This window comes from Sus scrofa, chromosome 18, assembly GCF_000003025.6.
Source record: "Sus scrofa isolate TJ Tabasco breed Duroc chromosome 18, Sscrofa11.1, whole genome shotgun sequence".
Taxonomy (NCBI): Eukaryota; Metazoa; Chordata; class Mammalia; order Artiodactyla; family Suidae; genus Sus; species Sus scrofa.
In genome coordinates, this window is record NC_010460.4 from 10,433,164 (window position 1) to 10,459,011 (window position 25,848).

At 42.3% G+C, this 25,848-nt stretch overlaps 1 protein-coding gene and 1 pseudogene across 3 annotated transcripts in view; one reads left to right on the forward strand and one right to left on the reverse strand.

Moving 5' to 3' along the window:
• Positions 1-18,080, reverse strand: part of UBN2 (ubinuclein 2) — an 80,123-nt gene extending 62,043 nt beyond the window's left edge. For all 3 annotated transcript variants that reach the window (XM_021079092.1, XM_013990786.2, XM_003360116.5), the window contains exons 1-2: positions 17,369-18,080; positions 11,490-11,582 (exon numbers count right to left, since the gene is read on the reverse strand). In XM_021079092.1, coding sequence (XP_020934751.1) covers positions 11,490-11,582; positions 17,369-17,848 — 573 coding nt within the window. In that variant the 5' untranslated portion in view covers positions 17,849-18,080. The remainder of the gene's footprint in view (positions 1-11,489; positions 11,583-17,368) is intronic.
• On the forward strand, positions 6,927-8,100 carry LOC100517066 (annotated as a pseudogene).

A 25,848-nucleotide genomic window follows, 5' to 3' on the forward strand; every position in this document is an offset into this window, starting at 1 on the left:
ATAACAGAATTCCTAAAACTCAGAGTGCAAAATGCTTTCCAACATCCACTTACATATATTTGAGAACACTTTTAAAACAATGCATAATTGGAGTTCCCGTTATGGCACAGTGGTTAACGAATCCGACTAGGAACCACGAGGTTGCAGGTTCGGTCTCTGGCCTTGCTCAGTGGGTTAAGGATCCAGCGTTGCCATGAGCTGTGATGTAGGTCACAGACGCGGCTCGGATCCTGCATTGCTGTAGCTCTGGCATAGGCTGGTGGCTACAGCTCCGACTAGACTTCTAGCCTGGGAACCTCCGCATGCCGCAGGAGCAGCCTAAGAAATGGCAAAAAGACCAAAAAAAAAATCATAATTATTTTAGGTATAAAAATATATTTCCTTTCCAGTCAATTGTGTAGTATTTACTGTGAAGAAGCCAATTTCATTAGAAAACTATACAGTTACTCCAAGATATTGCCATTCTTTAAAACGAAACTGAATAAAATCAGTTTTAAAGGCCATACTCAAACAAAGTCAAGACCTTTTATAATTTGTTTCTGCAACAAATTATAAACCGTGTTAACTCCATTTCATTAAGCGCCTTATTTATAAGATTGCTCAAAATGACTTTTCTACCATCAAGTCTACCCTTATTCTCCCTTTTAAAATAAACATGAAACTATTAGGGCTCTAAGAGTCCAACATCATATGGAACACTGAGCGTCAGCGGTGATATTCAGTCTACCTGGTACAGTAAGCAGAATTTAAAGTTATACTGTGATCTTATATTTTTTAATTTTTTAAATTTTTTAAATTTTTTATTTTTTAAACAATAAAATGCATACATTTACACACAATTACATTCGCACAGATTATTATAACATGGATCTTAAGAAACATATTAAGTGACTCCCACTGGAGAAGTGGAATGGAAAATATGCTGAGACAAATAGGAAATTTATTCTATACTTTATCCCAATTTTATGGCTTTCATCTTTACTACTTAGTTTTCTCTATTACATTTCAATTTTTCTTTAAAAATTAGCATTATATTGTTATATTATGCAACTAAAATTTATAAAGAAGAAAGCCTTATATACCATTAAATATTTTATATAGCATAGTAAAAAGAATAACTTAACTGGTAAGCATAACAAAAATAATACACCCTCTGAAAATAAGTAAAATATAAAATGCATAAGTTGGTTAAAAAAGTGTAACTATATAAATATGTCCTCACAATTTGTTCCATCTCATTGATTCTTCAATAAAGGCATTACACCATTCTAGGTGATGTGATAAACAAGACATTATAGACTTTACATTGTACCATGGAGAGAAATGGTTATTAATAATACAATTGTAGAGCTGTATTATTTAATTGTACAGTGGCATTATTTAATTATAATTATCATAAGTTCTTTGATGGAGAGGAAATCAGAATCAGATCTAAGAAGACTTTAGCATTCCAAGAATGATGTCAAATGACCCCCTTAATGTGGATTATGCACTTATTTACTATGAGATATATTTCTTCTCCAGAGATTCCTTGTTTGTGTATCAGTTGTAGATTTTTGGTTTGCAGTTATTCTGAAGTTTTGATGTAAGAGTCTGTATGTATATGAGATTGTTTTAAGTTGTTGTTCTCTTAATTGCAAGTTCATCTCTGGTGTCCCGCATTTGTACCCACCTCTTCTCATGATTTCTGATTTTGGTGGTATAATTGTGCATGGATGATTTCCTATCTTTACTGTATATATACCTTTACTGGTGAGCCTTGTCATTTGTGGAATTTTTGTTTCCTGTTGCTGATCTTTTCTTTCCTGCCTAGAGAAGTTCCTTTAGTATTTGTTGTAAGGCTGGTTTAGTGTTGCTGAATTCTCTCAACTTTTGCTTATCTGAGAAGGTTTTTATTTCTCCTTCAAATTGGAATGAGAGCCTTGCTGGGTAGAGTATTCTTGGTTGGAGGTTTTTTCCTTTCATCACCGTAAGTATATCATGCCACTCCCTTCTGGCCTGCAGAGTTTCTGCTGAAAAATCTGCCGATAACCTTATTGGGGTTCCCTTGAATGTTACTTGCTTCTTTTCCCTAGCTGCTTTCAAGATTTTCTCTTTGTTTTTAATTTTGGTTAGTTTGATTATTATGTGTCTCGGTGTGTTCCTCCTTGGGTTTATTTTATATGGTACTCGCTGTGCCTCCTGGATTTGAGTGAATGGTTCCTTTCCCATGTTAGGGAAATTTTCGGCTATTATCTCTTGGAATATTTTTTGTCCCCTTCTCTCTCTCTTCTCCTTCTGGCATCCCTATGATACGGATGTTGGTGCGTTTAACATTGTCCCAGAGTTCCCTGAGACTCTCTTCATTCATTTTTTTTTAATCTTTTTTCTCTTTTCTGTTCTGCATCCGTAATTTCTTCTAATCTGTCCTCCACCTCACTTATTTGTTCTTCTGCCACCTCACTTGTTTGTATTCTGCTGTTAGCTGCTTCTAGTGAGTTTTTAATTTCAGTTATTGTATTTTGCATCTCTTCTTGTTTAAGTTTTTTTTTTTTTTTGTCTTTTTGTCTTTTGTTGTTGTTGTTGTTGTTTTGCTATTTCTTGGGCCGCTCCCGCGGCATATGGAGGTTCCCAGGCTAGGGGTTGAATCGGAGCTGTAGCCACCGGCCTACGCCAGAGCCACAGCAACGTGGGATCCGAGCCGAGTCTGCAACCTACACCACAGCTCACAGCAACACCGGATCGTTAACCCACTGAGCAAGGGCAGGGACCGAACCCGCAACCTCATGGTTCCTAGTCGGATTCGTTAACCACTGCGCCACAATAGGAACTCCGTCTTCTTGTTTAAGTTTTATATCTTGTATCTCTTTGGTTAGTGTTTCCTGTAAGTTATCCATCTTTGCCTCCAGTTTATTTCCAATGTCTTGCATCATCTTCAGCATCGACAGTCTAAAGTCTTTTTCCTGGAGGCTGAGAATCTCCTCATTGCTTAGCTGATTTTCTGGGGGTTTTCCTTTCTCCCTCATCTGAGTTATATTTCTCTTTTAATTTTTATAGGTTTTTGGTGTGGTGACCTTTTTATAGATAATAGAGCTGTAGCTTCTCTTACTTCTGGTGTCTGTCCCCTTTGTATACTGCGATCTTATAAATGCTAATAAGTAGCCGGCAGAATAGCTATCCTCCTGTTTTTATAGAGAATGATTCAGATTTAAACAGCCTTAACTGTTAGATATCAAGTACTGTGCTAAGCACTTTCATTTAGGTTACTAAATTTATACCCAATTCTAAGATAAAACTGGATCTTTGAAAATGGCTGGGGTCACAGAATGAGAAAAACTACTAAAAGTGGAGTTCTCGTTGTGGCTCACTGGTAACGAAACCAACTAGTATCCATGTGGACTTGGGTTCGATCCCTGGCCCTGCTCAGTGGGTTAAGGATCCGGCGTTGCTGTGGCTGTGGTGTAGGTTGGGAGCTACAGCTCTGATTAGACTCCTCACCGATGGGAACTTCCACATGCCGCAGGCGTAGCCCCCCAAAAAAGAAAAAAGAAAAATTGCTAAAAGAAATCTTCCAATCACCATATGTCATCCTATGCCCCAGAAGACTTAGAGAACAACTCTACACGCCTCAAACCAAACTTCATTCCCTACACATACACAACCTGGAAACCATCTAAAAACTGAAATAGAAAGGAAGATATTTCACCTCCACATTTGGAGCCTTAAAACTGGGAATAAGGAAAGTCACAGGGACCTCTTTAAATTGTACCCTGCTTCCTTCCTACAGTAACCAACGAGACAAAGTTCCAAAGTCACAGCTTGGACTTACCTATTTACTAAGATTTATGTACAACAACCAATTTAGTATACTCCCTATGAAAGAAAGCACGGAATACTTACAATGCCCCCCACCCAAAAAAAAAAACATTGAACAAGTAATGTTGAATACACACTGTCACATAACCTGAAGTGTAAACAATAAAAATATGACAGAATGGGGGGGGGGACACATACCAACCATTTAATAGAGAGTTCTATACTCCCTTTAATTTGCTATCACTGCTTTTCAACTACCGAAAGCCATCTCAACTCTTCTCCTGGCACAATGAGGATAAGGCACATCTGACACTCCAGAGTTAGCGTTCCCTTTGCTCTCAGGTGGCCACCTGCTCCACTGCACTCAACTCCAGCACAAGCAACCACAAAAAGACCACAGAAAGGCCATAAACTTGCCCCTCGGGTCTTCCAACAAACCACAGAATTTATCACTAACATCCCTCTTGGACCCAGCCACTTCTCAATGCAGCTTATTTTTCTCCGTATCTGGAAACCCCCAATTGAGTTTAACTTGCTCAGTTTTCTGAAACTTCCTACAAAGGCATGCTCCTCCACAATGCAAACCGCATACGCTCCCACATGTACCACCAACCACTCTGCTCCCAAAAGAGAAAGGGCAGAGTGTAAAAGTGGATGAACTAATGAGTTAAATATATTGGGGGAAAAACAGTGAAGCAAATACACACAAGTCTCAAACCAAGGCTTGAGAGCCAAATCTGGCCCACAGATACAGTTTGTTTGGCCCAAGTATTCTAGTTAAAAGACAACATTTAACATTTAAAAGTAAGAGATCAAGATGGCCAACAAGCACATGAAAAAATGCTCAACATCCCTGATTATTAGAGAAATGCAAATCAAACTACCACAAGATACCACCTCACACCAGTCAGAATGGCCATCATTAATAAGTCCACAAATAACAAATGCTGGAGGGGGTGTGCACTGTTGGTGGGAATGTAAACTGGTACAACCACTATGGAGATCAGTATGGAGGTACCTTAGAAATCTATACATAGAACTACCACATGACGCAGCAATCCCACTCTTGGGCATATATCTGGACAAAACTTTCCTTAAAAAACACACATGCACCTGCATGTTCACTGCAGCTCTATCACAATAGCCAAGACATGGAAACAACCCAAATGTCCATTGACAGATGATTGGATTAGGAAGATGTGGTAGATATACACAGTGGAATACCACTCAGCCATAAAAAAGAATGAAACAATGCCATCTGCAGCAACATGAATGGACCTAGAGACTCTCATCCTGAGTGATGTAAGTCAGAAAGAGAAAGACAAATACCATATGATATCACTTATATCTGGAATCTAATATAAGGCATAAATGAACCTTTCCGCAGAAAAGAAAATCATGGACATGGAGAAGAGTTGTGGTTGCCAAGGGGGAGGGAGAGGGAGTGGGATGGACTGGGAATTTGGGGTTAACAAACGCTAACTATTGCCTTTGGAATGGATAAGCAATGAGATCCTACTGTATAGCACTGGGAACTATATCTAGTCACTTACGATGGAGCATGGTAGTGTAAGAAAAAATTTTAAAATAAATAAAATAAAAGAGATCATAGACGAAAATCCAGATTTCAGCCTTCTTTTGAGAAAATGGACAGATCTGGCAACGTTAAGCTTGAATTCCTACAAAGGCTGGAGGAGTTCCAGCTGTCAAGCAATGAGACTGGCTGCACATCTGCAGCGTCAGTGGGCTAACGGATCTGGTATGGCTCGCAATTTTGGCTCCCATCTGATCCCTGGCCTGGGAACTCCATAATATGCCTGAGAGGTGGCCAAAAGAAAAAGAGAAAAAACAAACAAACAGACCGGAACTGAGTCAGAGCATCCCCTTTAAATAGGGCATGTGCTGTCCCCTGTTGGGAACAAACCCCCACCTTGGCTGTCCATATGGCTTGCTTCACTGATTGGTCAGTGGGCAAGTGGGGGACATGTGAATTTGATACTCCTGAATTTGAGGTACTAAAAGTAACTACAGGACAGTAAACTACAGGTCAATAAATATCTTCATTTCTTGTTTAAGAGCAATCTTCTGTGAAAGCCTAGGATTGGACAAAATATCTTCTCCCAGGACACTGTGGGCTGCTGATTTCTTCAGGGCTCCAAACAGTCTGTTGTGGTCTTCAAGAAGACCATGTAAAAAAATGGTGGGAGGAGTAAAGATAAATGCCATCTGGAATAGAATGCTTGAACTAAAAGATCAAAATTAGTGGGGTCCTCAATTAAAAGAGGTTAAACGCACAGGGATGTTTATGTTAAAAAGACATGTACAGAAAAAGAGCAATCCTCTCAGAGAGTGATGTCTAAGTGACTAAAGAGCATCTCACATTCAGATAGAGCTTAAATTACTCCCTCTTATGTTGACAAAACCCCTGTGCGGACCTTATTTTCTTCTCACACATACCAAAAACATAAAAAAAGCCAAGAGCCTTCACTAAAGTCACCTTGCTAGTTAATAATGGCAAAGAGAGGTTCAGAATCCAGCTGCATTACCTGGTAATCCCATGCTCTTTCCACTGCAATACATTGCAGCTACTGCCTCATATCCACTGCTATCAGAGGATAGAGAGGAGACTGAAAATAGCCATTTAATGACTCTGCACAAAAGTCTCCAAAATTCCTTCCAATCTCAAGAATGGGACTAGCCCGTCTATTCATTTTCAGGTCCCCAAAGAAGAGTCATTCATTTCCATAGGTACTGCTTGGCACTGCATTTGTGTGTCATACATGTTCTGTCTTCCCAATTATCTTCAAAGTTTCTCCAGAAGGCAAATGCGATGTCCTTCTGCATGTCCAACATAAATGCGCAAATATTCTATCATTTACATACAAAATTTAACAAACAACTGCATCCTGAGAGCTTGTCTGGAGGTTCTAGCAGGGGAGCGCAGCTACTCGTACACCCTTGACCCAAGAACGGTCCTCCTGTATCGGGGATGGTCGTCCTCCGCTTCGGGAGGGAGGCACACGGAGCGGTGCGGGAGGAAGGGGACACGCGCCTAGCCAGCCAGATCAGTCAAATCACCCCTGGCGATCAATGGGGTGACATACGTCACAGCCAAAGCACCCTCACATCCAACAACTGCATCTTGAAACATAGCGGTAGGAGTTCCCATTATGGTTCAGTGGATTAAGAACCTGACACAGCGCCTGCGAGGATGCAGGTTTGATCCCTGGCTTGCTTAATGAGTAAAGGATCCAGCGTTGCCACAGGTATGGCGATAAAAAGGAAAAGAAAAAAAAAAAAAAAAAGGAGCAAAGGGCTAGAATAACCCTAAGTGATTTTTAGAAATAATGACAAGGATGTCTAAGTTCCATTATGAAGGAAGAAAAAGTAGAATGAGGTAGCTAGGAGTCCCAGCAGCTCTGGCGGCGGGAGGAGCGGCCACGGTCAGGCAGCCCAGCTTCAGGAAGGCTCTCGTCTCGCCCAGACACACGCCCGAGACACCCAGCACACGTGGCACACGTCCGCCGGCAGCCACGATGCCCACGCGGAAGGTCAGCTCCGGGGCGGGGGCGAAGGAGGAGCCCAAGAGGAGATGGGCGAGGCTGTCAGCTAAACCTGCTCCCGCAAAGTGGAAACGAAGCCAAAAAAGGCAGCAGGAGAGGATAACTCTTCAGACAAAAAAGGACACACAAAAGGGAAAAGGGGAGCAAAGGGAAACCAGGCCGAGGTGGCGAACCAAGAGACTAAAGATTTGCTTGCAGAAAACAAGAGAAACTAAAAACAAGGAGAGCCCAGCGTCTGTTGAAGCAGGAAAGAAGGAAGCCAAGTCTGATTAACAGCACACGCCTGGTCCTGTCCGTGTCCCTGTCTCCCTTCTTGTACAATCCAGAGGAATATTTTTATCAACTATTTTGTAAATCCAAGTTTTTTAGTAGCTCTAGAAACATTTTTAAGAAGGACGGAGTCCCACCTCATCCCATTTTTTAAGTACAAATGCTTTTTTTTAAGAGGTGAAATTTGCTGGTTGTTTTTTTGGTACAACCAGAAAATAGTGGAATATTGAATATGGGAGGCTTTGACTGTCTTGGGTGTCAGCTTAACATTCCAAAGATGGGGTAGCTTTTATATCCTACAATGCAAAGCATACTAAATGGCAATTTGGAGTCAGTTGTGCATTTACCCGAGGCATACAGAGGTTCCCAGGCTAGGGGTCAAATCGGAGCTACAGCTGCCAGCCTACACCACAGCCACAGCAACACAGGATCCAAGCCGTGTCTGCGACCTACACCACAGCTCATGGCAAGACCAGATCCTTAACCCACTGAGCGAAGCCAGGGATCAAACCCACATCCTCATGGATGCTAGTTGGATTCATTAACCACTGAGCCATGACTGGAACTCTCCACGATATTTTATTTAAAATATAAATATATGCAGTATATGTATAAAAAATATATATAAGTGTATATATATAGACATTAGCCTTTGCTATCTCTCAACATCAATAAAAAGCTCTATTGTTTAGGGTACTCTTTTGTGAAGCCTAGAGCTGGACAAGATTATTTTCTCCCAGGTCACTTTTAGCCTGCTGATTTTTTCTTTTCTGTCTTTTTGTCTTTTTAGGGCTGCACCCACGCATATGGAGGTTCCCAGGCTAGGGGTCTAATCGGACCTGTAGCCGCCGGCCTACACCACAGCCACAGCAACGCCAGATCTGTAACCCACTGAGTGAGACCAGGGATCGAACCGGCAACCTCATGATTCCTAGTCGGATTTGTTTCTGCTGCGCCATGAGAGGAACTCCAAGCCTGATGATTTTCTTAAAAGATTCCAAACAAATGTGTCATAATACATATACTTAATGCTCATAGATAGATGTAATGCATTCTTTTGGGCTTATGCACCTAAAGCCTTCATGAGGTGGGACATTTTAAATCTGTCCTTAGAATAGAAATAAGAGAGTAGACAAAATAAAAATCGAGAAGAAAGAGAGCCCATTAATTTGGATTAAAAGAAGAGTAACATTTTATTCCTGCACAATGACAGTACTTGGCTCTAACCCGGTTACTTGAAACAATTTTACATATCAACCAACCTCTTCAGAAAGGTGATTTAATGCTAACTCTGAGGTATATTACTTATAGGATATGCTAGGAATTTTCCATTTGCAAAAGGCAATTTTTTTTTGGCTGTTCCCATGGCATATGGATGTTGTCAGACCAGGGATTGAACCCATGCCACAGCAGTGACCCAAGCCACTGCAGTGACAATGCCAGATCCTCAACCCACTGTGCCACAAAGAAACTCCTACAAAGGGCAACTCTAATTTATAACCCATGGGGAAAAAAAGATACTCTAGGAGTTCTCTGGTGGCTTAGCGGGTTAAGGATCTGGTGTTGTCACTGCCATGGCTTGAGTTAGATCCCTGGCCTGGGAACTTTTGCATGGGGCAGGCATGGCCAAAAAAAAAGGAGCGGGGGGCATTCTAATATCATGTTGCAGGGGGTACTACAGTTTTGGTATACTGTATATACACAGCTTAAAAAAAAAAATCGGAACTTCTGAATTTAGAGATAAGAAAACTGTGGCCCAAAGAGGTAAAATAATCTCATCAAAAGATACAATTAGTAGGTGGCAAAGTATGGCCTTGAACCTGACCCACATTTCAGAAAAATTCTCATGTGTTTTCCCCACCCCCAAACTGTTTATTACCACAAGGAGCCAACAAGTATCAACCAAGACCCTAGCTGCAGTTTGAAGATAACATGAATGACAGACCTAGTGTGAGCTGACATCCTATCTCTGTGAGATACTTTTTTTTGGGGGGTCTTTTTGCCATTTCTTGGGCAGCCCCTGCGGCATATGGAGGTTCCCAGGCTAGGGGTCTAATCGGGGCTGTAGCTGCCAGCCTACATCAGAGCCACAGCAACTCAGGATCCAAGCCGCGTCTGCGACCTACACCACAGCTCATGTCAACACCAGATCGTTAACCCACTGAGCAAGGGCAGGGATCGAACCCGCAACCTCATGGTTCCTAGTCGGATTCGTTAACCACTGAGCCACGATGGGAATTCCTCTGTGAGATACTTTTAATGCTCACAGAGGAACACAAGGGAAGAAAGGTCTTGCTTCTCATGGGTTATGTTTTAGCAAAGAGCTAAGGGGTAGTTAAAGCCATAGGATGAACATGTGATGAGCATAGAGAGGAATCTTCCAACAAAGCCAATTTTACAAGAAAAATTGAGAAAAACATTAAGCAATTACAGTCACGTAATTTAAATTTATTTATTTAATTTTTGTCTTTTTGCCTTTTCTAGGGCTGCTTCCCACGGCATATGGAGGCTCCCGGGCTAGGGGTCTAATGGGAGCTGTAGCCACCGGCCTACGCCAGAGCCACAGCAACACAGGATCCGAGCCACGTCTGCAACCTACACCACAGCTCACGGCAACGCCGGGTCCTTAACCCACTGAGGAAGGTCAGGGACCGAACCCACAACCTCATGGTTCCTAGTCGGATTTATTAACCACTGTGCCACGACAGGAACTCCCTTAAATTTATTTTTATAATATTATAATAAACACTAAGTTATTGTGGCACAGACTATAAAATGCACATGAATTTTTTTTTCTTAGGGCTATACAGGTGGCATATGGAGGTTCCCAGACAAGGGGCCGAATCAAAGCTACAGCTGCCGGCCTACACCACAGCCACAGCAACGTGGGATCCAAGCCGCATCTTCGACCTACACCACAGTTCATGGCAATGCCGGATCATTTACCCACTGAGCGAGGCCAGGGATCAAACCCGCATTCTCACGGATTCTAGTCATGAGGAGCCACATGGGACCTCCCTGCACATGAATTTTTAAGGTAAGCAAGGCACAAAGAAACTTCATGCTACTTCTGATCAATTCTGACTCCAGTGGTCTAGAAGTATGCATATCAATTCTCTTAAATTCTTCTTTTTTGCTTTTTAGGGCCATACCCGTGGCATATGGAGGTTCCCAAGCTAGGGGCTGAATCGGAGCTACAGCGCCAGCCTATACCACAGCCATAGTAGTGCAGGATCCGAGCCATGTCTGCAACCTACACCACAGGTCATGGCAATGCCAAATCCTTAACCTACTGGATGAGGCCAGGGATCAAACCCACAATCTCATGGTTTCTAGTTGAATTAATTTCCGCTGTGCCATGACAGGAACCCCTAATTCTCTTAAATTCTTAAAGGCAAGAATACTTACACCAAAGGAATTAAAGTAGAATTCTCAAAGCATGGCAGCACAAAGGGCAAAGGGTGAGAGAAGATAGATCTGGATATGCAGCCTCATTTTTGCCGCTGTGTGACCTTAGATCAGTTACTTAACCTTAGGCTCAGAGCCTCATTTTCTTCATGTGTAAAACACAATCAGTATTATTTACCTTGTAGTGCTGTTATAAGGATTGGATATTATTATGATAAGCAAATTGCCTGAACTCTAGGAGTACAATAAATGGTGGCTACTATTATATCCACCACAAACCTATCAGAATCTTTATCTGACCATCTAACCATTTATTTGGATTCAATCTATTAAAACAAGATAATGCAGGCAATAGATACGACCAGCCCTCCCAACCAGTCACAGGAAAAAAAAAAAAAAAAAAAAATAGGCCAAAAGGATAAAATTAGGTAAGTGAAGAGTTTTTATACTCACATATTTCATTTCAAACTTCTTAGCCAGCATTTCCACTTCTTGCCTCTCTTGATGATCATCATTAAACGGGTCTTCCGTGTAAACAGGTTTCTTCTGATTTAAAGTGAATGAGGAAAGAAATAGAAGTATTAGTATTACTTCAACCACAGATGAATGTATCTTTATTTATTTTGGGGGCGGGGGGTGGGGTGGGTGGGTCATGGCTGTAGCTGTGGCATGTGGACGTTCTGGGGCCAGGGATCAAACCCACACCACAGCAATGACCTGAGCCACAGCAGCAACAAGCCAGATCCTTAACCTGCTGAGCTACCAAGGAACTCTGAATTTAGGTTTAAATTTAATAAATGAGTCAATCATTCCAAATATTAACAAACAGGTTAGAAACATTAAAACTAGAAAGGAAACTAATATGACATTGTAAATCAACTACATTTTAATTTTTTTTTAATTTTAAAAATTAAAAAACAAAAAATTTAAGGGAGTTCACTTCATGGCTCAGTGGTTAATGAACCTGGCTAGAATCCATGAGGATGCAGGTTCGATCCATGGCATCGCTCAGTGGGTTAAAGATCCTGTGTTGCTGTGGCTGTGGCAGTGGCTGGCAGCTGTAGCTCCAATTCGACCCCTAACCTGGGAACTTCCATATATGCTGCAGGTGCAGACCTAAAAAGCAGAAAAAAAAAAAAAAAATCCCAAAGTTAAAAAAAAGTAACTAGAAAGAAATGTTGCTTTGTAGCAAAAAATATTTGCAGTTTTAATGAATTCTCACACATTCTTAAGTTTTCTGGCGGTTACGAATTCAACAATTCAAATTGTCTTCACTCACAAAGTGATCTATGGTCACCCCATCCAAAAAAAAAGTCCAAAGAAACACAAGAAAATTAAGCAAAAATGAAAATCCCACTTATAATTCTAGTTTGAAATCTTCCCAACAAAGATTAACCCCTTCAGTCAGAAAATGCTTCTAAAAGGATATCTTGGTTATCAGAGTTCAACATATAATCATGTGCCCTGAGTTATCACTGGAGGATCTAGAGCTGCTACAGCTTTCTGTTGAGATCCAGTATCAACGGCCTCTATATACCTACATCCCATCAATGAGCATCCTCCATTCAGGGAACACATATGACTTTTAAACCAGGCAGAAAAGTTAAATAGGTGAAAAGAGATTACATTATCATGGCTTCCTTCTAGCAGGGAGAATGAAAATCTATTATAATACATTGTTTTAAAAAACCACACAAGCTAAGATCTCACACTTACCATCTATTTGACTAAAACAAACAAAATAATGACAATCTTCACTTGAGTTTACTATTTTCGCAGACACACTTCATATATATTTTTCCAATACACAATAAAGCCAAAGCAAGGTGCTACATATGGATAAAAATGCTATTTTTATCTAATTATGAACTGACTAGAAAGTTTTAAAAAAGACTATATGTTTTCCAGCTTCAAGCAGGAAATAAAAATGTTGCAGTGGAAATATTTGATAGAGATTTGCCCTGAAGGGCAAGAAAAAAGTGCAGAAGGGACAAAGACTTCCACACTTTGGAACTGAGATACTTCTTCCTGGCTGTAAAGATTGAGCTACGATTAATCTAAAAATAAGACAAAAAATATAAACAGAATGAATACAAAACAATTCATCATACCAAGAGCATGAGAATTAAAGGGATATGGAGTTCTCATTGTGGCTCAGTGGTAATGAATCTGACTAGTATCCACGAGGATGAAGGTGCGATCCCTGGCCTCGCTTAGTGGGTTAAGGATCTGGTGTTGCCATGAGCTGTGGTGTAGGTCGCAGACACGGCTTGGATCCTGCATTGCTGTGGTTGTGGTGTAGGCCGGGAGCTACAGCTCTGACTTGACCCCTAGCCTGGGAACTTCCATATGCCATATGCCTCAGGTGAGGCCCTAAAAAGACGGGAAAAAAAAAAAAAAAAAAAAGAAAGGAAAGAATAAAGGGATAGATCTTAAAGCTTAAAGGAACTAATTTTTGAATCAATTGTTGAAATTGATGAGTCCTTTATCCCAACAGAAGTTATTAATGGAAAATATAAATATGATCTGAAAGGAAACAAACTAGCAGAAACAGACAGATAATGAAATAAATACTAGGCATGTTCTGGGTACAGACTTAACTTGAGATTTGCTAAGGACAGTAATCACCACACGCCTTGCTTGCCTTTATAAACTGTTCCTTCGTACTAGGTCTTATTACTGATCTGAATACTAGGTCTTACTACTGGCCTGACCCATTTTATATTTGCAAATATAAACACATAAATATATATATTTTACTAAGAGTAATCTCATATGCCACTCTAAAATATTTTGCGTAGACTTTATATAGGCATCAAAATTAAATCTTACTCTTGAGAGTCTATAAAAATAAATTTAAGAAAACTGACTCACTTTTCTTTCACAGTTAAGAAATAACACCTACTGACAATCAAGGCTCTAAGTAAGCTTTACATTTTCTAGGTGAAAAAGAGATCTGGTAATTAGCAAATATCAAAATTATGAACCACCGACAGGCAAAAATGACACAATAATTTTGTCCTTTGACATTAACGTATTAACACCATTTTCTGATCTTTCACATATGTTATCTGAAATATGCAACATGACAAGCAATAAAATACCACAGAATTCTGTGGTAACAGTATGATTACATTAACACTACTTTTCCTTTCATACTAAATGTTAAATTAATCATGTTCATATCTTCTGGTTTACCAAGAGTTTAAAAAGAATATGTGTATCAATTCCCCTGAACAAATTAATCTTTCAGAATAGAGATGAGTGCAATGCCTCAACCTCAATCAGAGACCAATATTTTACAGAGACAGCCAGGTTAAGGGTTTAGCTAACCAGTGTCCTGACAACCTGGGGGGGGGGGTTGTTTTCCATGTTTTGCCAACATACACTCGTGTTTCCCCTTATTAATAAAGTTTGGGAAAATGTGATTGCCTTCTTCTGTTAACTGGAGTTTTATTGTTCATTTTGTATTTATGAAGAGGGATGATTTAAATTAACCCCAGTATAGATAGTATGCATGTGTAACAGATTTTTTATACTTATACCTATCAAACAAAAAAATCTTATTGGATGCTAGACAGCTATTTCAAAATTTCAGAATCTTTTTTTTTTTTTTTTTTTCGTCTTTTTGCTTTTTCTTGGGCCGCTCCTGCAGCATATGGAGGTTCCCAGGCTAGGGGTCAAATCGGAGCTGTAGCTGCTGCCTAAGCCAGAGCCACAGCAACGCAGGACCGAGCCATGTCTGCTCGGACCTACACCAGAGCTCACAGCAATGCCGGATCCTTAACCCACTGAGCAAGGGCAGGGATCGAACCCGCAACCTCATGGTTCCTAGTCGGATTCGTTAACCACTGCGCCACGACGGGAACTCCAAGAATCTTTTTTTCTTTTAATTTTACAGGATTTCTTTTCCTCCCCTTTCTACTCTTACCCTGCTATACAGTATGCTGTTCAATTACAATAGTTCAAAATTAAAACTATTTTGAAAATATTACATCATCACTAAAAATATAATGGACTCCTCCTGAGGGGAAGAAAAACCAAATTTGGGAAACACCAACTTTGCAGATTCATTTTATTGGTTACATTTTGCTTTTCTTGACCATGCTCATGGCCCATGGAAGTTCCCGGGACAGGGATGGAACCGCACCACAGCAGTGACAATACAGGATCCTTAACTGCTGGGCCACCAAGGAACTCCCTACATTTTGCTTTCTGATGGTTTCTCCTCCTAAAATTTCCTTTCATGGAAATGTGACACTTTCATTTAGAAAACTGTTTTCTACACTTTCTTACATAACAAATATGCTCATAAGAGTAATCATAGGAAAATGTGGCAAATCTTTGTTGCAAAGGTACACTGTATGGATCTTTTTGCTTCAAATAATAACAAATAATATATGGCTGAAATATACAAGAAAACTGGACTAATATAACCTAAATTGATAGCATAAACTGAATTATTCATCCTTCTCCTACATGAAATTATTAGTTCTTACACTATCAAGTTAATAAGGTAGGTGTCAAAATTAATTTTATAACTAAAAGATATATATCTATTAGTTTATCATGGCATGAATATTACAGCATAAAGAGGATCATAACAGAAGTCTTTGTATTCCTACTAAAAATCTCATTTCAGTTCATTTTAGCAGGACTTTCTAAATGTAAACTATATAAGTTAATCACAAGAAATTTTGTTTTATTAAGAATTGGTACTAATACAGGAAAAAAATCCTAATAAAATGACATATGACCAGCCTCCTCATTGTAAAGTGGAGATAATGGTTCCTGTCTTACGGAGCTCTGATGGACTTAACTCCACAAGCCTTGTACCATACTAAGAACTCTGCAAATGTTAGCCATTAGTATGTATTTTTTTCCCAAATATAATCACCCGTAATTTATGAAGCAGATTAGGGAGTAAAACTGCAAACCTACTTAGATTAGAAGATCAGCTATGGTACAATTTATTGGAAAAATGCTCCCATCCAATATTCTCGAAATTATTTGGGGGAAAAACGGCATTGCTTTATAAATAACAAAGGCACTACAGTGAGTCTAAGGGGCAAAACATTATGTGGAAATGACCAAAACGATCTGTGTACCCTTAACAATTCATTCTGGTTGCAAACCCTGAGTAGTGATTTGACCACACAACAATAATGTGTAAAAAAAAATGATCAAAAGATTAGTTTGCCTTAAAATAAAATCTAGCAACACTGTTTAAGATGATATTTTAAAAACTAAGTCATTCGTATCAATGATAACTGAAAATGAAAACAAAACAGGTGACTTCTAGAATCCATTAGACCTGTGCAAAACGTAATAAAGACCACAGTCTCTAAACAGCAGAGGAAATTGTCCTCTTATTGCTGTTACTCTATCATTTTCTTTTCTAGTTTACTTCTGAAGATCATCAACCAACAACAATAAAAATTACAGTTACCAACAAACCTTCCTCCTACCTCCATTGTTTACCAGTTCCACCAAAGGCATAGCTATATATTTTCAGCAAAGTTTTTTTTAAACATTCAAAGCTAAGATTTTTTCCCCCATCATTTCTCCAAAAATTACAACGGCGAAGCGCAATATCCTCCAAGGTCCTATACACTAATGATACGCACTCAAATGAGAATATGATGGTAAGCACCAAATAAAACAAGACTGACATCCTTCTAATATGAACAAATTGCAGAGAAAGCAAAGCTTAAAAGGTGTATCAATATCAACACAGGGCTGAAAAACAAGGTACCAGATAACTAACCCACTTATCCTTCATTCCTAAAGTGGAATCTTTAATCTGAAAAATTTTTAGATTACTTTTAAATCTCCTTCAATTGAGAAAAATACCCCAGGCTCCGAAGCACATCTCAACGCTGAGCACAACAAATAACGACGAAGGTGAGGATGATATTGGAGGGGTTACACAATCTCTCTGCTTCAGACTGGGGGGCGTGTCCCCCAAGGTTTTCTCTTCCTTTCTACTGAAAGCACTGCTAGAGCTCCCCCAGCATAACCCAACAACGCAACTTGCAGGGCCCCCAGATTTTGTGGGGAAAGCAAAAAGAAAAAGCTGGCTAGGAACGGCGTTTGGAGCGGGCTCACGAGGGGGGCTCGATGGAGCCCGGTGGGAACCACGGCCAACCCTAGGGAGCAGAGGAAAGCAGCACCAACCACCCACCCACCCGCTCGGCCCCTGCCCCCTCCAGCCACCCTCCGGGGCGACCCGAGATGCTCCAGGTGGGCGTCGGAAGGCGAAAACCACTGGGGAAGGAGGACGGGTCCTGAGGCTCCCGGGGTCTGGGGGATGAGGGAGGAATCTCCTGTACCCGTTGTTCTCCGCACAGTAGCAGCTCCGGGTAACTGAACTCCACGCAGCTCTCGTCGGTGGGATCCTTGAGCACCAGCTCCAGGCGTACGGTCTCCCTCGGCGGCCTCTGCTGCGGCTCGGCCCGGGAAACCGACTCCCGCGGCGGGGGCGGCTGCAAGTGCAACTGCGGGAGCGGAGGCGGCGGCGGCGGCGGCGGCTCGGGCCGCGGGGGCTCGCGCTGCAGCGACATGGGCGGCTCGGCGCGGCTGACCTCGCGCTGGGGGAGCGGCTTCTCCCGCGGCGGGGGCTGCGCGTCCGACCGGGGGGCAGCCTCCCGCGGGGCTAGCTGCTCCGGCCGGACGGGCTCGCGGTACGGCTGCGGCTCCAGCCGGGGGGGCTCGCGAGGGTATTCGGGCTCGCGTTCGGCCCCCGGGTACTCGGCCTCGCGCCGCCTCACCGGTGACAGGCTAATAAACGCTACTCTGCGTGGCTCCGCCATCCCCACTGTTCTGGCCCTCTGCCTTCGCTCGAGCCGGCGCTCGTTTCTTCGCCGAGTTGTTTGCCTGCCTGCCCTTCCTTTTGCTCTCCGTCGCTTTTCTTCCCTCCACCACCCTCAGCTGTCTCCGCCGACGCCACCGTGAGTGCGGACCGTGCCCCCTTCCCCGCCACTACGTTCTGATGGGCTGCACCGCCATCGCCAGGGTCGCCGCAGCCGCCATGTTGGATCCCCCACATAAATAGAAGCAGGCCGCTGAGCGGGCGCATGCGCAGACGGCAGACGCTCGCATCCACTGTCGTGGCTGTGGCTCAGTTTTCCTCTTTTTCTCCCAACAGTCTGGAGTCCAGACAGGTCAGCGGAAGTGACGTCATGGCAGGCCTAGTTTCCTTGGAAACGGGGACGCCGTCTGCGCCCTTCCTCAAGAGGAGGGGTCTGGGGTTTCCTAAGAAGCTTTCCATTCGCTCGGGAAACTGGAAGCGCGCGTGGGGCTCGACCGAGGGCAGAAGTCCGGATGTGCCTACGACCGACCTAACCATGGCGCCCGGTAGCGCCCAGCACATGCCTCCCGCCCTCGCTTCCAGAGTTGGGGATGCGGGGAAAAGGCAGAGGAACGAACGCTTGGACCTGCTCCGTGTCGGCCCACATAGTCCGCCCGCAGTCCGAAGTATCAGGGAAGAAAGGAAATGGCTAACTCCAGCCGGACTCGCTCTGCGACTTCTCTGCGCCAAGCGCGACACTAACTGCCACAGGCCTCCCTTTCCTACACCGGCTTCTGTTTTTCTCGCCCGGCTATGGCAGAAATTGTGTGACACGGTCGTAAAATGCTCAGTAACGTTGTGCAGTTTGGAAACTGAAGAGACAAATGAACACTTCTGGGTTTGTTCATAAAGTCTAAGCTGTTTATAAATTAAAAAAAAAAAAACCCTTCCCAACAGTTTGTTTTGTTGGCATTTTAGGGATGTACTCTCTTGAAAGCAGAATACTAAATGACCCATTTCGGATAAGGGAGGAGACTTATTTGGGAATGCCTTGTAGGCACGCCTGTAATAAACTAATTGGAATTCATATTTAAAAGAATGGGAACTAGGAGTTCCCGTCGTGGGGCAGTGGTTAACGAATCCGACCAGGAACCATGAGGTTGCGGGTTTGGTCCCTGACCTTGCTCAGTGGGTTAACGATCCGGCGTAGCCGTGAGCTGTGGTGTAGGTTGCAGACGCGGCTCGGATCCAGCGTTGCTGTGGCTCTGGCGTAGGCCGGTGGCTGCAGCTCCAATTCAACCCCTAGCCTGGCAACCTCCATATGCCGCGGGAGCGGCCCAAGAAATAGCAAAAAGACCAAAAAATAATAATAATAAAATAAAAATAAAAGAATGGGAACTATACTCAATATTTTGTAATAACCGGTAAGAGAAAGGAATTTGAAAAAACACATATATGAAACTAACATCAAATTGTAAATCAGTTATTTAAATTTTTTTCAAAAAATAGTGTAAAGTCCAAAATAATGAGTAGTATTGCCCATTTAAAATCTGCAGCTGTTAATTTCATCAACCAGATTAACAATGTTAACACCAATTAATGACTCTGAGTCAGTGTGATGTCATAGACAAATTCCTACTAGATGGTTTTTTTAATCCCTCCTATTACTTTCCCCATTTGTATAAAGATGGTGTTGGAATGGGATGGTTCCAGTGGTCCCTCCCAGCTCTCAACTGCTAATACAAAATCCTATGTAATTTTTTGGAGTACTGAGGGCCTTTGAAGGGGCTAGGAAAAAGCCGAAGTCAATTCTTGTTCAATGCAAAGTCAGAATCTTTGTCTAAAATGTTAGATTATCGGAGTTCCTGTCGTGGCTCAGCGGACAACCTGACTAGTATCCATGAAGGTGTGGGTTCCATCCCCGGCCTCGTTAAGTGGGATAAGGATCCAGCGTTGCCATGAGCTGTGGTGTAGGTTGAAGACAAGGCTCAGATCCTGCGTTGCTGTGACCGTGGTGTAGGCAGGCAGCTGTAGCTCGGATTCCACCCCTAGCCTGGGAACCTCCATAGGCTACAGGTGCAGCCCTAAAAAGACAAAAGACAAAAAGTATACAAATAAATAAAAATAAAATGTTAGCTTATTTAAGATATGTAAGATATTGGTGTTATCCAGCTGTAATGCTATAAAATCAAGCATTCTGGGAGTTCCCTGCTGGCCTAGTGGTTAAGGATCTGTTGTTGCTACTGCCCTGGCACCTTTAGATCCATGGCCCGGGGGAACTTCCTGCATGCTGTGGACATGGCCAATAAAAATTCTAGCTACTCATACTTTTTCATAAGGAATTACGATCTAAAACATCTTTACAGTAATTTTGATAATTTACAAACTCTCAGATCTCATTTTGAGGGCTAATGCGCAATCCAGAGTGTGATAATCTTGCACTTATTGAGAAGCATACTTACAGAAAAGGGGCAAGTCAATCCAACTCTTTAATAGCTTTCCATTAGTGTTATATTCTAGAGGCAGAGCAGCAGAATTGTCCTCCAAATCCTCTCTGTCATCTTCCAAAGAGACCTTAGCAATAAGCTTAAAATGGCTGCCTCATGGAGTTAAAAAATAGAAAAAACCTAATTGGCAATAGCAGAGACAAACAGAATCAACATAATTAGGTAGTATCATGAAGGTTCAACGTCATGTTAGTCCTTTTTATGTTAGTCCTCTCTAAGGAAGACACATTTAAGATGAGAATGTCTTGGAGTTCCCTGGTGGCTCAGTGGGTTAAGGACCAGGTGTTGTCACTGCTGTGGCTTGGGTCACTAATGTGGCTTGAGTATGATCCCTGGCCTGAGAACTTCCACATGCCACAGGTGCAGGTGCAGCCAAAGGGTGGGGGGGGGGGAAGACTAGAATGTCTTGGGTAGATCCAAAGGAAGAGTATCACAGAGAAAGAAAACAAAGTGCAAAGTCTGTGTAGAAAGTGAGCTTGGTGAATTGGGAGGAAGGTCAGAGTGGCTGGGGTGCACTGAGCAAGAGGTGGAAGGATGCAGGAGACAAATCTGAGAGGGAGCTAGGGGCCAGCTCACAGAATGGCATAAGGAGTTTTTAACTTTTACTATAAGTAAAACCCAGAGCCAGTGGACAATTCTAAGTAGAGGTGTAACATGATCTTAAAAGCATTTCAAAAAGTAAGAGTAGTCAACTGTATTGAATGCCACCAAGTCCAGAAAGATGCAGACAGGGAGCTGATTCCTGTATTTGACAAAAAGATGATTGGTGACTTGAGCTGCCCTTTTTTTCCCCCCAAATTCTCAATTCAAAGATGGCAGAATAGAAGGACTAGAGCTCAACTCTCTCATAAAAACAACAAAATTACAACCAAATGCTGAAAAACCTTCAACAAAATGGAAGGAAAACTTTCAAAAAGATATCCTACTCCAGAAAACAAAGATGAGGCCACATCAATAGGTAGGAGGGGTGATTACTCAATATAAGCAACTCCGTACCTTCTGGGTGGGAAGCACAGGCTGGAAAGTAACTGTATCACAGAGACTCGCCTACAGGAATGAGAGTTCGGAGCCCCACATCAAGTGCCCACACCTGGGGATCTGGCACTGGGAGAAAGAGTCCCCGGGGCACCTGGCATTGAAGGCCAGAGGGGCTTGTGAGCAGGAGCTCCACAGGACTGGGGGAAACGGAGACCCCATTCTTGAGGGGCACACAGAGACTTTCATTTGCCCTGGGTCCCAGGGCAAAGCAGAGGCTCCATAGGATTCTGGGTCAGACCTGACTGCAGTTTTTGGAGAATCTCCTGGGAAAACAGGGGGTGACTGTGGCTTGTTGTGGGGGAAGGACATTGGAGGCAAAGGTCTCAGGAATATAATATTCAATAGCAAGTGTTTCTCTGGAGGTGAGCATTTTGGGAAAATCTGGCCCCACCCATCAGCACTGAGAAGCCCCAGGGCAAACAACAATCCAGGTGGGATCGCAGCCCCACCCCTCAGTAAACAGGCTGCCTAAAGACCCCCCAGGCACACACCTGCCTCTAATCTCACCCAGAGACAAAGCCTCACCCACCAGAAATAGAAATCACCCCACCTACCAGGGGGCAGGCACCAGTCCCTCCCATCAGGAAGCCTACAGCAAGCCCCCTGTACCAACTTCAGCCACAAGGGAGGCAGCCATCAGAAGTAAGAGAAGCTACAACTCTATTGTCTGCAAAAAGGTCACCACACCAAAAACCTATGAAAATAAAAATAAAAGACAGAGAACTATAACTCAGATAAGGGAGAAAGAAAAAAACCCAGAAAAACAGCTAAGTGATCGGGAGATTCTCAGCCTCCAGGAAAAAGACTGTTGATGCTGAAGATGATGCAAGACATTGGAAATAAACTGCAGGCAAAGATTGATAATTAGAGCAAACGCTGAGCAAAGAAACCAAGATTTAAAACTTAAGCAAGCAGAGATGCAAAATACAATAACTGAAATAAAAAATTAATTAGAAACAAGCAACAGCAGAATATAGGAGGCAGAAAAACGAATAAGTGAGGTGGAGGACAGACTAGTGGAAATCACTGATGTGGAACAGAAAAGAGAAAAAAGATTGAAAAGAAATGAAGAGAGTCTCAGAGAATTCTAGGACAATGTTAACGGCACCAGCATCCGTATTATAGGGGTGCCAGAAAGAAGAGAGAGAGAAAGGAACAGAAGAAATATTCAAAGAGATAATAGCTGAAAACCTCCCTAACATGGGAAAGGAACCACTCATTCAAGTCCAGGAAGCACAGTGAGTATCATATAAAATAAACCCGAGGAGGAACACCCCAAGACACATATTAATCAAACTGACCAAAATTAAAAACAAAGAGAAAATATTGAAAGCAGCTAAGGAAAAGAAACAAATAACATCCACGGGAACCCCAATAAGGTTACTGGCAGATTTTTCAGCAGAAACTCTGCAGGCTAGAAGGGAGTGGCATGATAGAAGTGGCAGGATAGAAGGCACACAGCAAATCTTGGTTGACCAAACCTTTGCTTTCTTTTTGGCTTTTTAGGCCTGCACCTGTGGCATATGGAGGTTCCCAGGCTAGGGGTCGAATCAGAGCTACAGCTGCCAGCCTACACCACAGCTACAGCAATGCAGGATCTGAGCCAGATGAGTGACCTGTACCACAGCTCAGAGCAATGCTGGTTCCCCAACCCACTGAGCGAGGACAGGGATTGAACCTATGTTCTCATGGATACTGGTTGAGTTCATTACCACCAAGCCACAACGGGAACTCCTCTTTTGCCTTTTGAATATTGATGGTATTTTCAATACACATAGTCCACACATGGACACTTTGTACCCCTCTCCACCAATACTATTGGATCAATTTTTGGTTGAATCAGTTTAGTGCTGACAGTTTTATGACCATACCAACATTTTTATAGCTGAGCCATGAAGTATATTATTATTTTTCCTTCCTGCATACCTTAATAACTGTATTCTCATTTTCTTTTTTTTGCTGAACCCATGGCATGCAGAGGTTTCTGGGCCAGGGACTGAACCAGTGGCACAGCAGTGATAACGCCAGGCCCTTAACCCACTAGGCCACCAGGGACCTCCCTGTTTACTTCATTTTCAATACAGCTTTTCCCAAACTCTCTTCTCAATATGTTAACAAATAAGGTATTTTTTTTCTACCTTTTTTTTTTTGTCTTTTTAGGGCCGCACTTGCAGTATATGGAGGTTCCCAGGCTAGGGGCTGAATCAGAGCGATAGCTGCGGATCTACACCACAGCAACCTACAACACAGGTTACAGCAATGCCAGATCTTTAACCCACTGAGCGAGGCCGGAGATTGATCCTGCGTCCTCATGGATGCTAGTCAGCTTTGTTTCTGCTGAGCCACAATAGGAACTCCCAAATAAGGTATTGAATTTATAGTCACAAATGAGTCTATCCTGATGCCTTCTGATCTGCTCCTGTCTGTATTGGTTGATCTCTGGGACTATTGCACAGCTGTCTTGAAATGTTCCTACCCTTATTACAGGCATTCCCTTTACCCCCTCTTAATTCAGAACCCCCTTGTCTTTTCTTCAGTTCCCATATTTTTGGTGGAGCACAAAATTCAGGAGCTGATTTTATGTTATATACATGCCTGAACAGATATTTGTTCTACTACATACTTGAATGACAGTTTCAAGTTGGAAATAATTTTTCCTCAGAATTCTGGTTGGTTTTTTTTTTTTGTCTTTTTTTTTTAGGGCCACACCTGCGGCATATGGAGGCTCCCAGGCTAGGGGTCCAATCGGAGCTCCAGCTGCCAGCCTACAGCACAGCCACAGCAACACAGGATCTGAGCCGTGTCTGCGACCTACACAACAGCTCATGGCAACGCTGGATCCTTAACCCACTGAGTGAGGTCAGGGGTCGAACCCACGTCCTCATGGATCCTATTTGGGTTCTTTAACCTCGGAGCCGTTCCCTGGACAGGAACTCCATTCCTCAGAATTCTTAAGGCAAGGCAACATTGCTTAAAAGCTTCCAGAGTTGCTATTGGGAAGTCCAAGGCCATTCATCAATCTGATTTTTGAATGTTTGTGTGCAACCTGTGCCTCCCTCCCCCACCAGCAGCTTTAGTTCTCTTTGTCACCAATGTTCTTATAATTTTCTTTTTCAGTTCTGCTGACATGCTGGACAAATGCCCAGGTCTATTCCCAGTCTCCAAATAGCGGTTTGTGACCATAGAGAGTGAACATGAATTTAAAACTGGGATTCTTTTTTAAAATTAGCTTTTTTAGGGAGTTCCCATTGTGGCTCAGCAGTAATGAATCCAACTAGTATCCATGAGGACTCTGTTGGATCCCTGGCCTCGCTCAGTGGGTTAAGGATCTGGCATTGCCATGAGCTGCAGTATAGATCGCAGATGCAGCTCGGATCCCAAGTTGCTATGACTATGGTGTAGGCAGGCAGCTGCAGCTCTGATTGGACCCCTAACTTGGGAATTTTCATATGCAGCGGGTGTGGCCCTAAAAAGACCAAAAAAAAAAAAAAAAAGCTTTTTTACTAAGAAATATATATATATAATATGTATATATATATATATTTAACGGATCTATATACAATAATATATGTTACATACACATTTGCCAAAACTCATACAACTGTAAAAAACATAAATAGACATTTCATGACCTCTCCAGTCGTTGCCCAGAAGGCCATTTGGCCATTTACTTGGTTGACAGTACACTAAGGAATACTCAGCTCTTGTGAGAACTGGGAGATGCGGGGTCCTAGTTGACACTGATACACAGAGACCCAGAATGCATCACGGTCCCGCTACTGGACTAGGGGGGCCAGGTAGTAAGTGCAGCCCTGTCTGGTCAGTGGGCCCACTTGGGGGTCATTTCTCCTTCAATATATTATCTGCATTTGCACACTTGTTAGTTAGAGGAACCCCAACAATGGGTCCTCACTCTGTGATAAGACAGCCTTTAAGGTACAGTGGAGTGTGAATTACTTTGTACCAAATTAAATGTCAAAGCATCATGCTTATTATGTAATGACAGTGTGAGAGTGCCAAAAGAACACAATATATGCCACATTACCACAATAGCAATCATCATAGTATTTCCAACTCAGAGGAAAGCAAAATTTTTTTATTATAGTTGACTTACAATGTTCTGTCAATTTCTGCTGTACAGCAAAGTATATATATATATACACACACACATCCATTTTATCGCATTATCCTCCATCATGTTCTATCACAAGCAACTGCATATAGTTCCCTGTGCTATATGGCAGGATCTCATTGCTTATCCACTCCAAATGCAATAGTTTGCACCTACTAACTCCAGACTCCCAGTCCATCCCACTTCCTCCTCTTCCCCCTTGACAACCACAATTCTGTTCTCCATGTCCTTGAGGGTTTTTTTTTTTCCTGTTGGTAGGTTCATTTATTCCATATATTATATTCCAGATATGTGATATCATATGGTATTTGTCTTTCTCTTTCTGACTTACTTACTTCACTTACT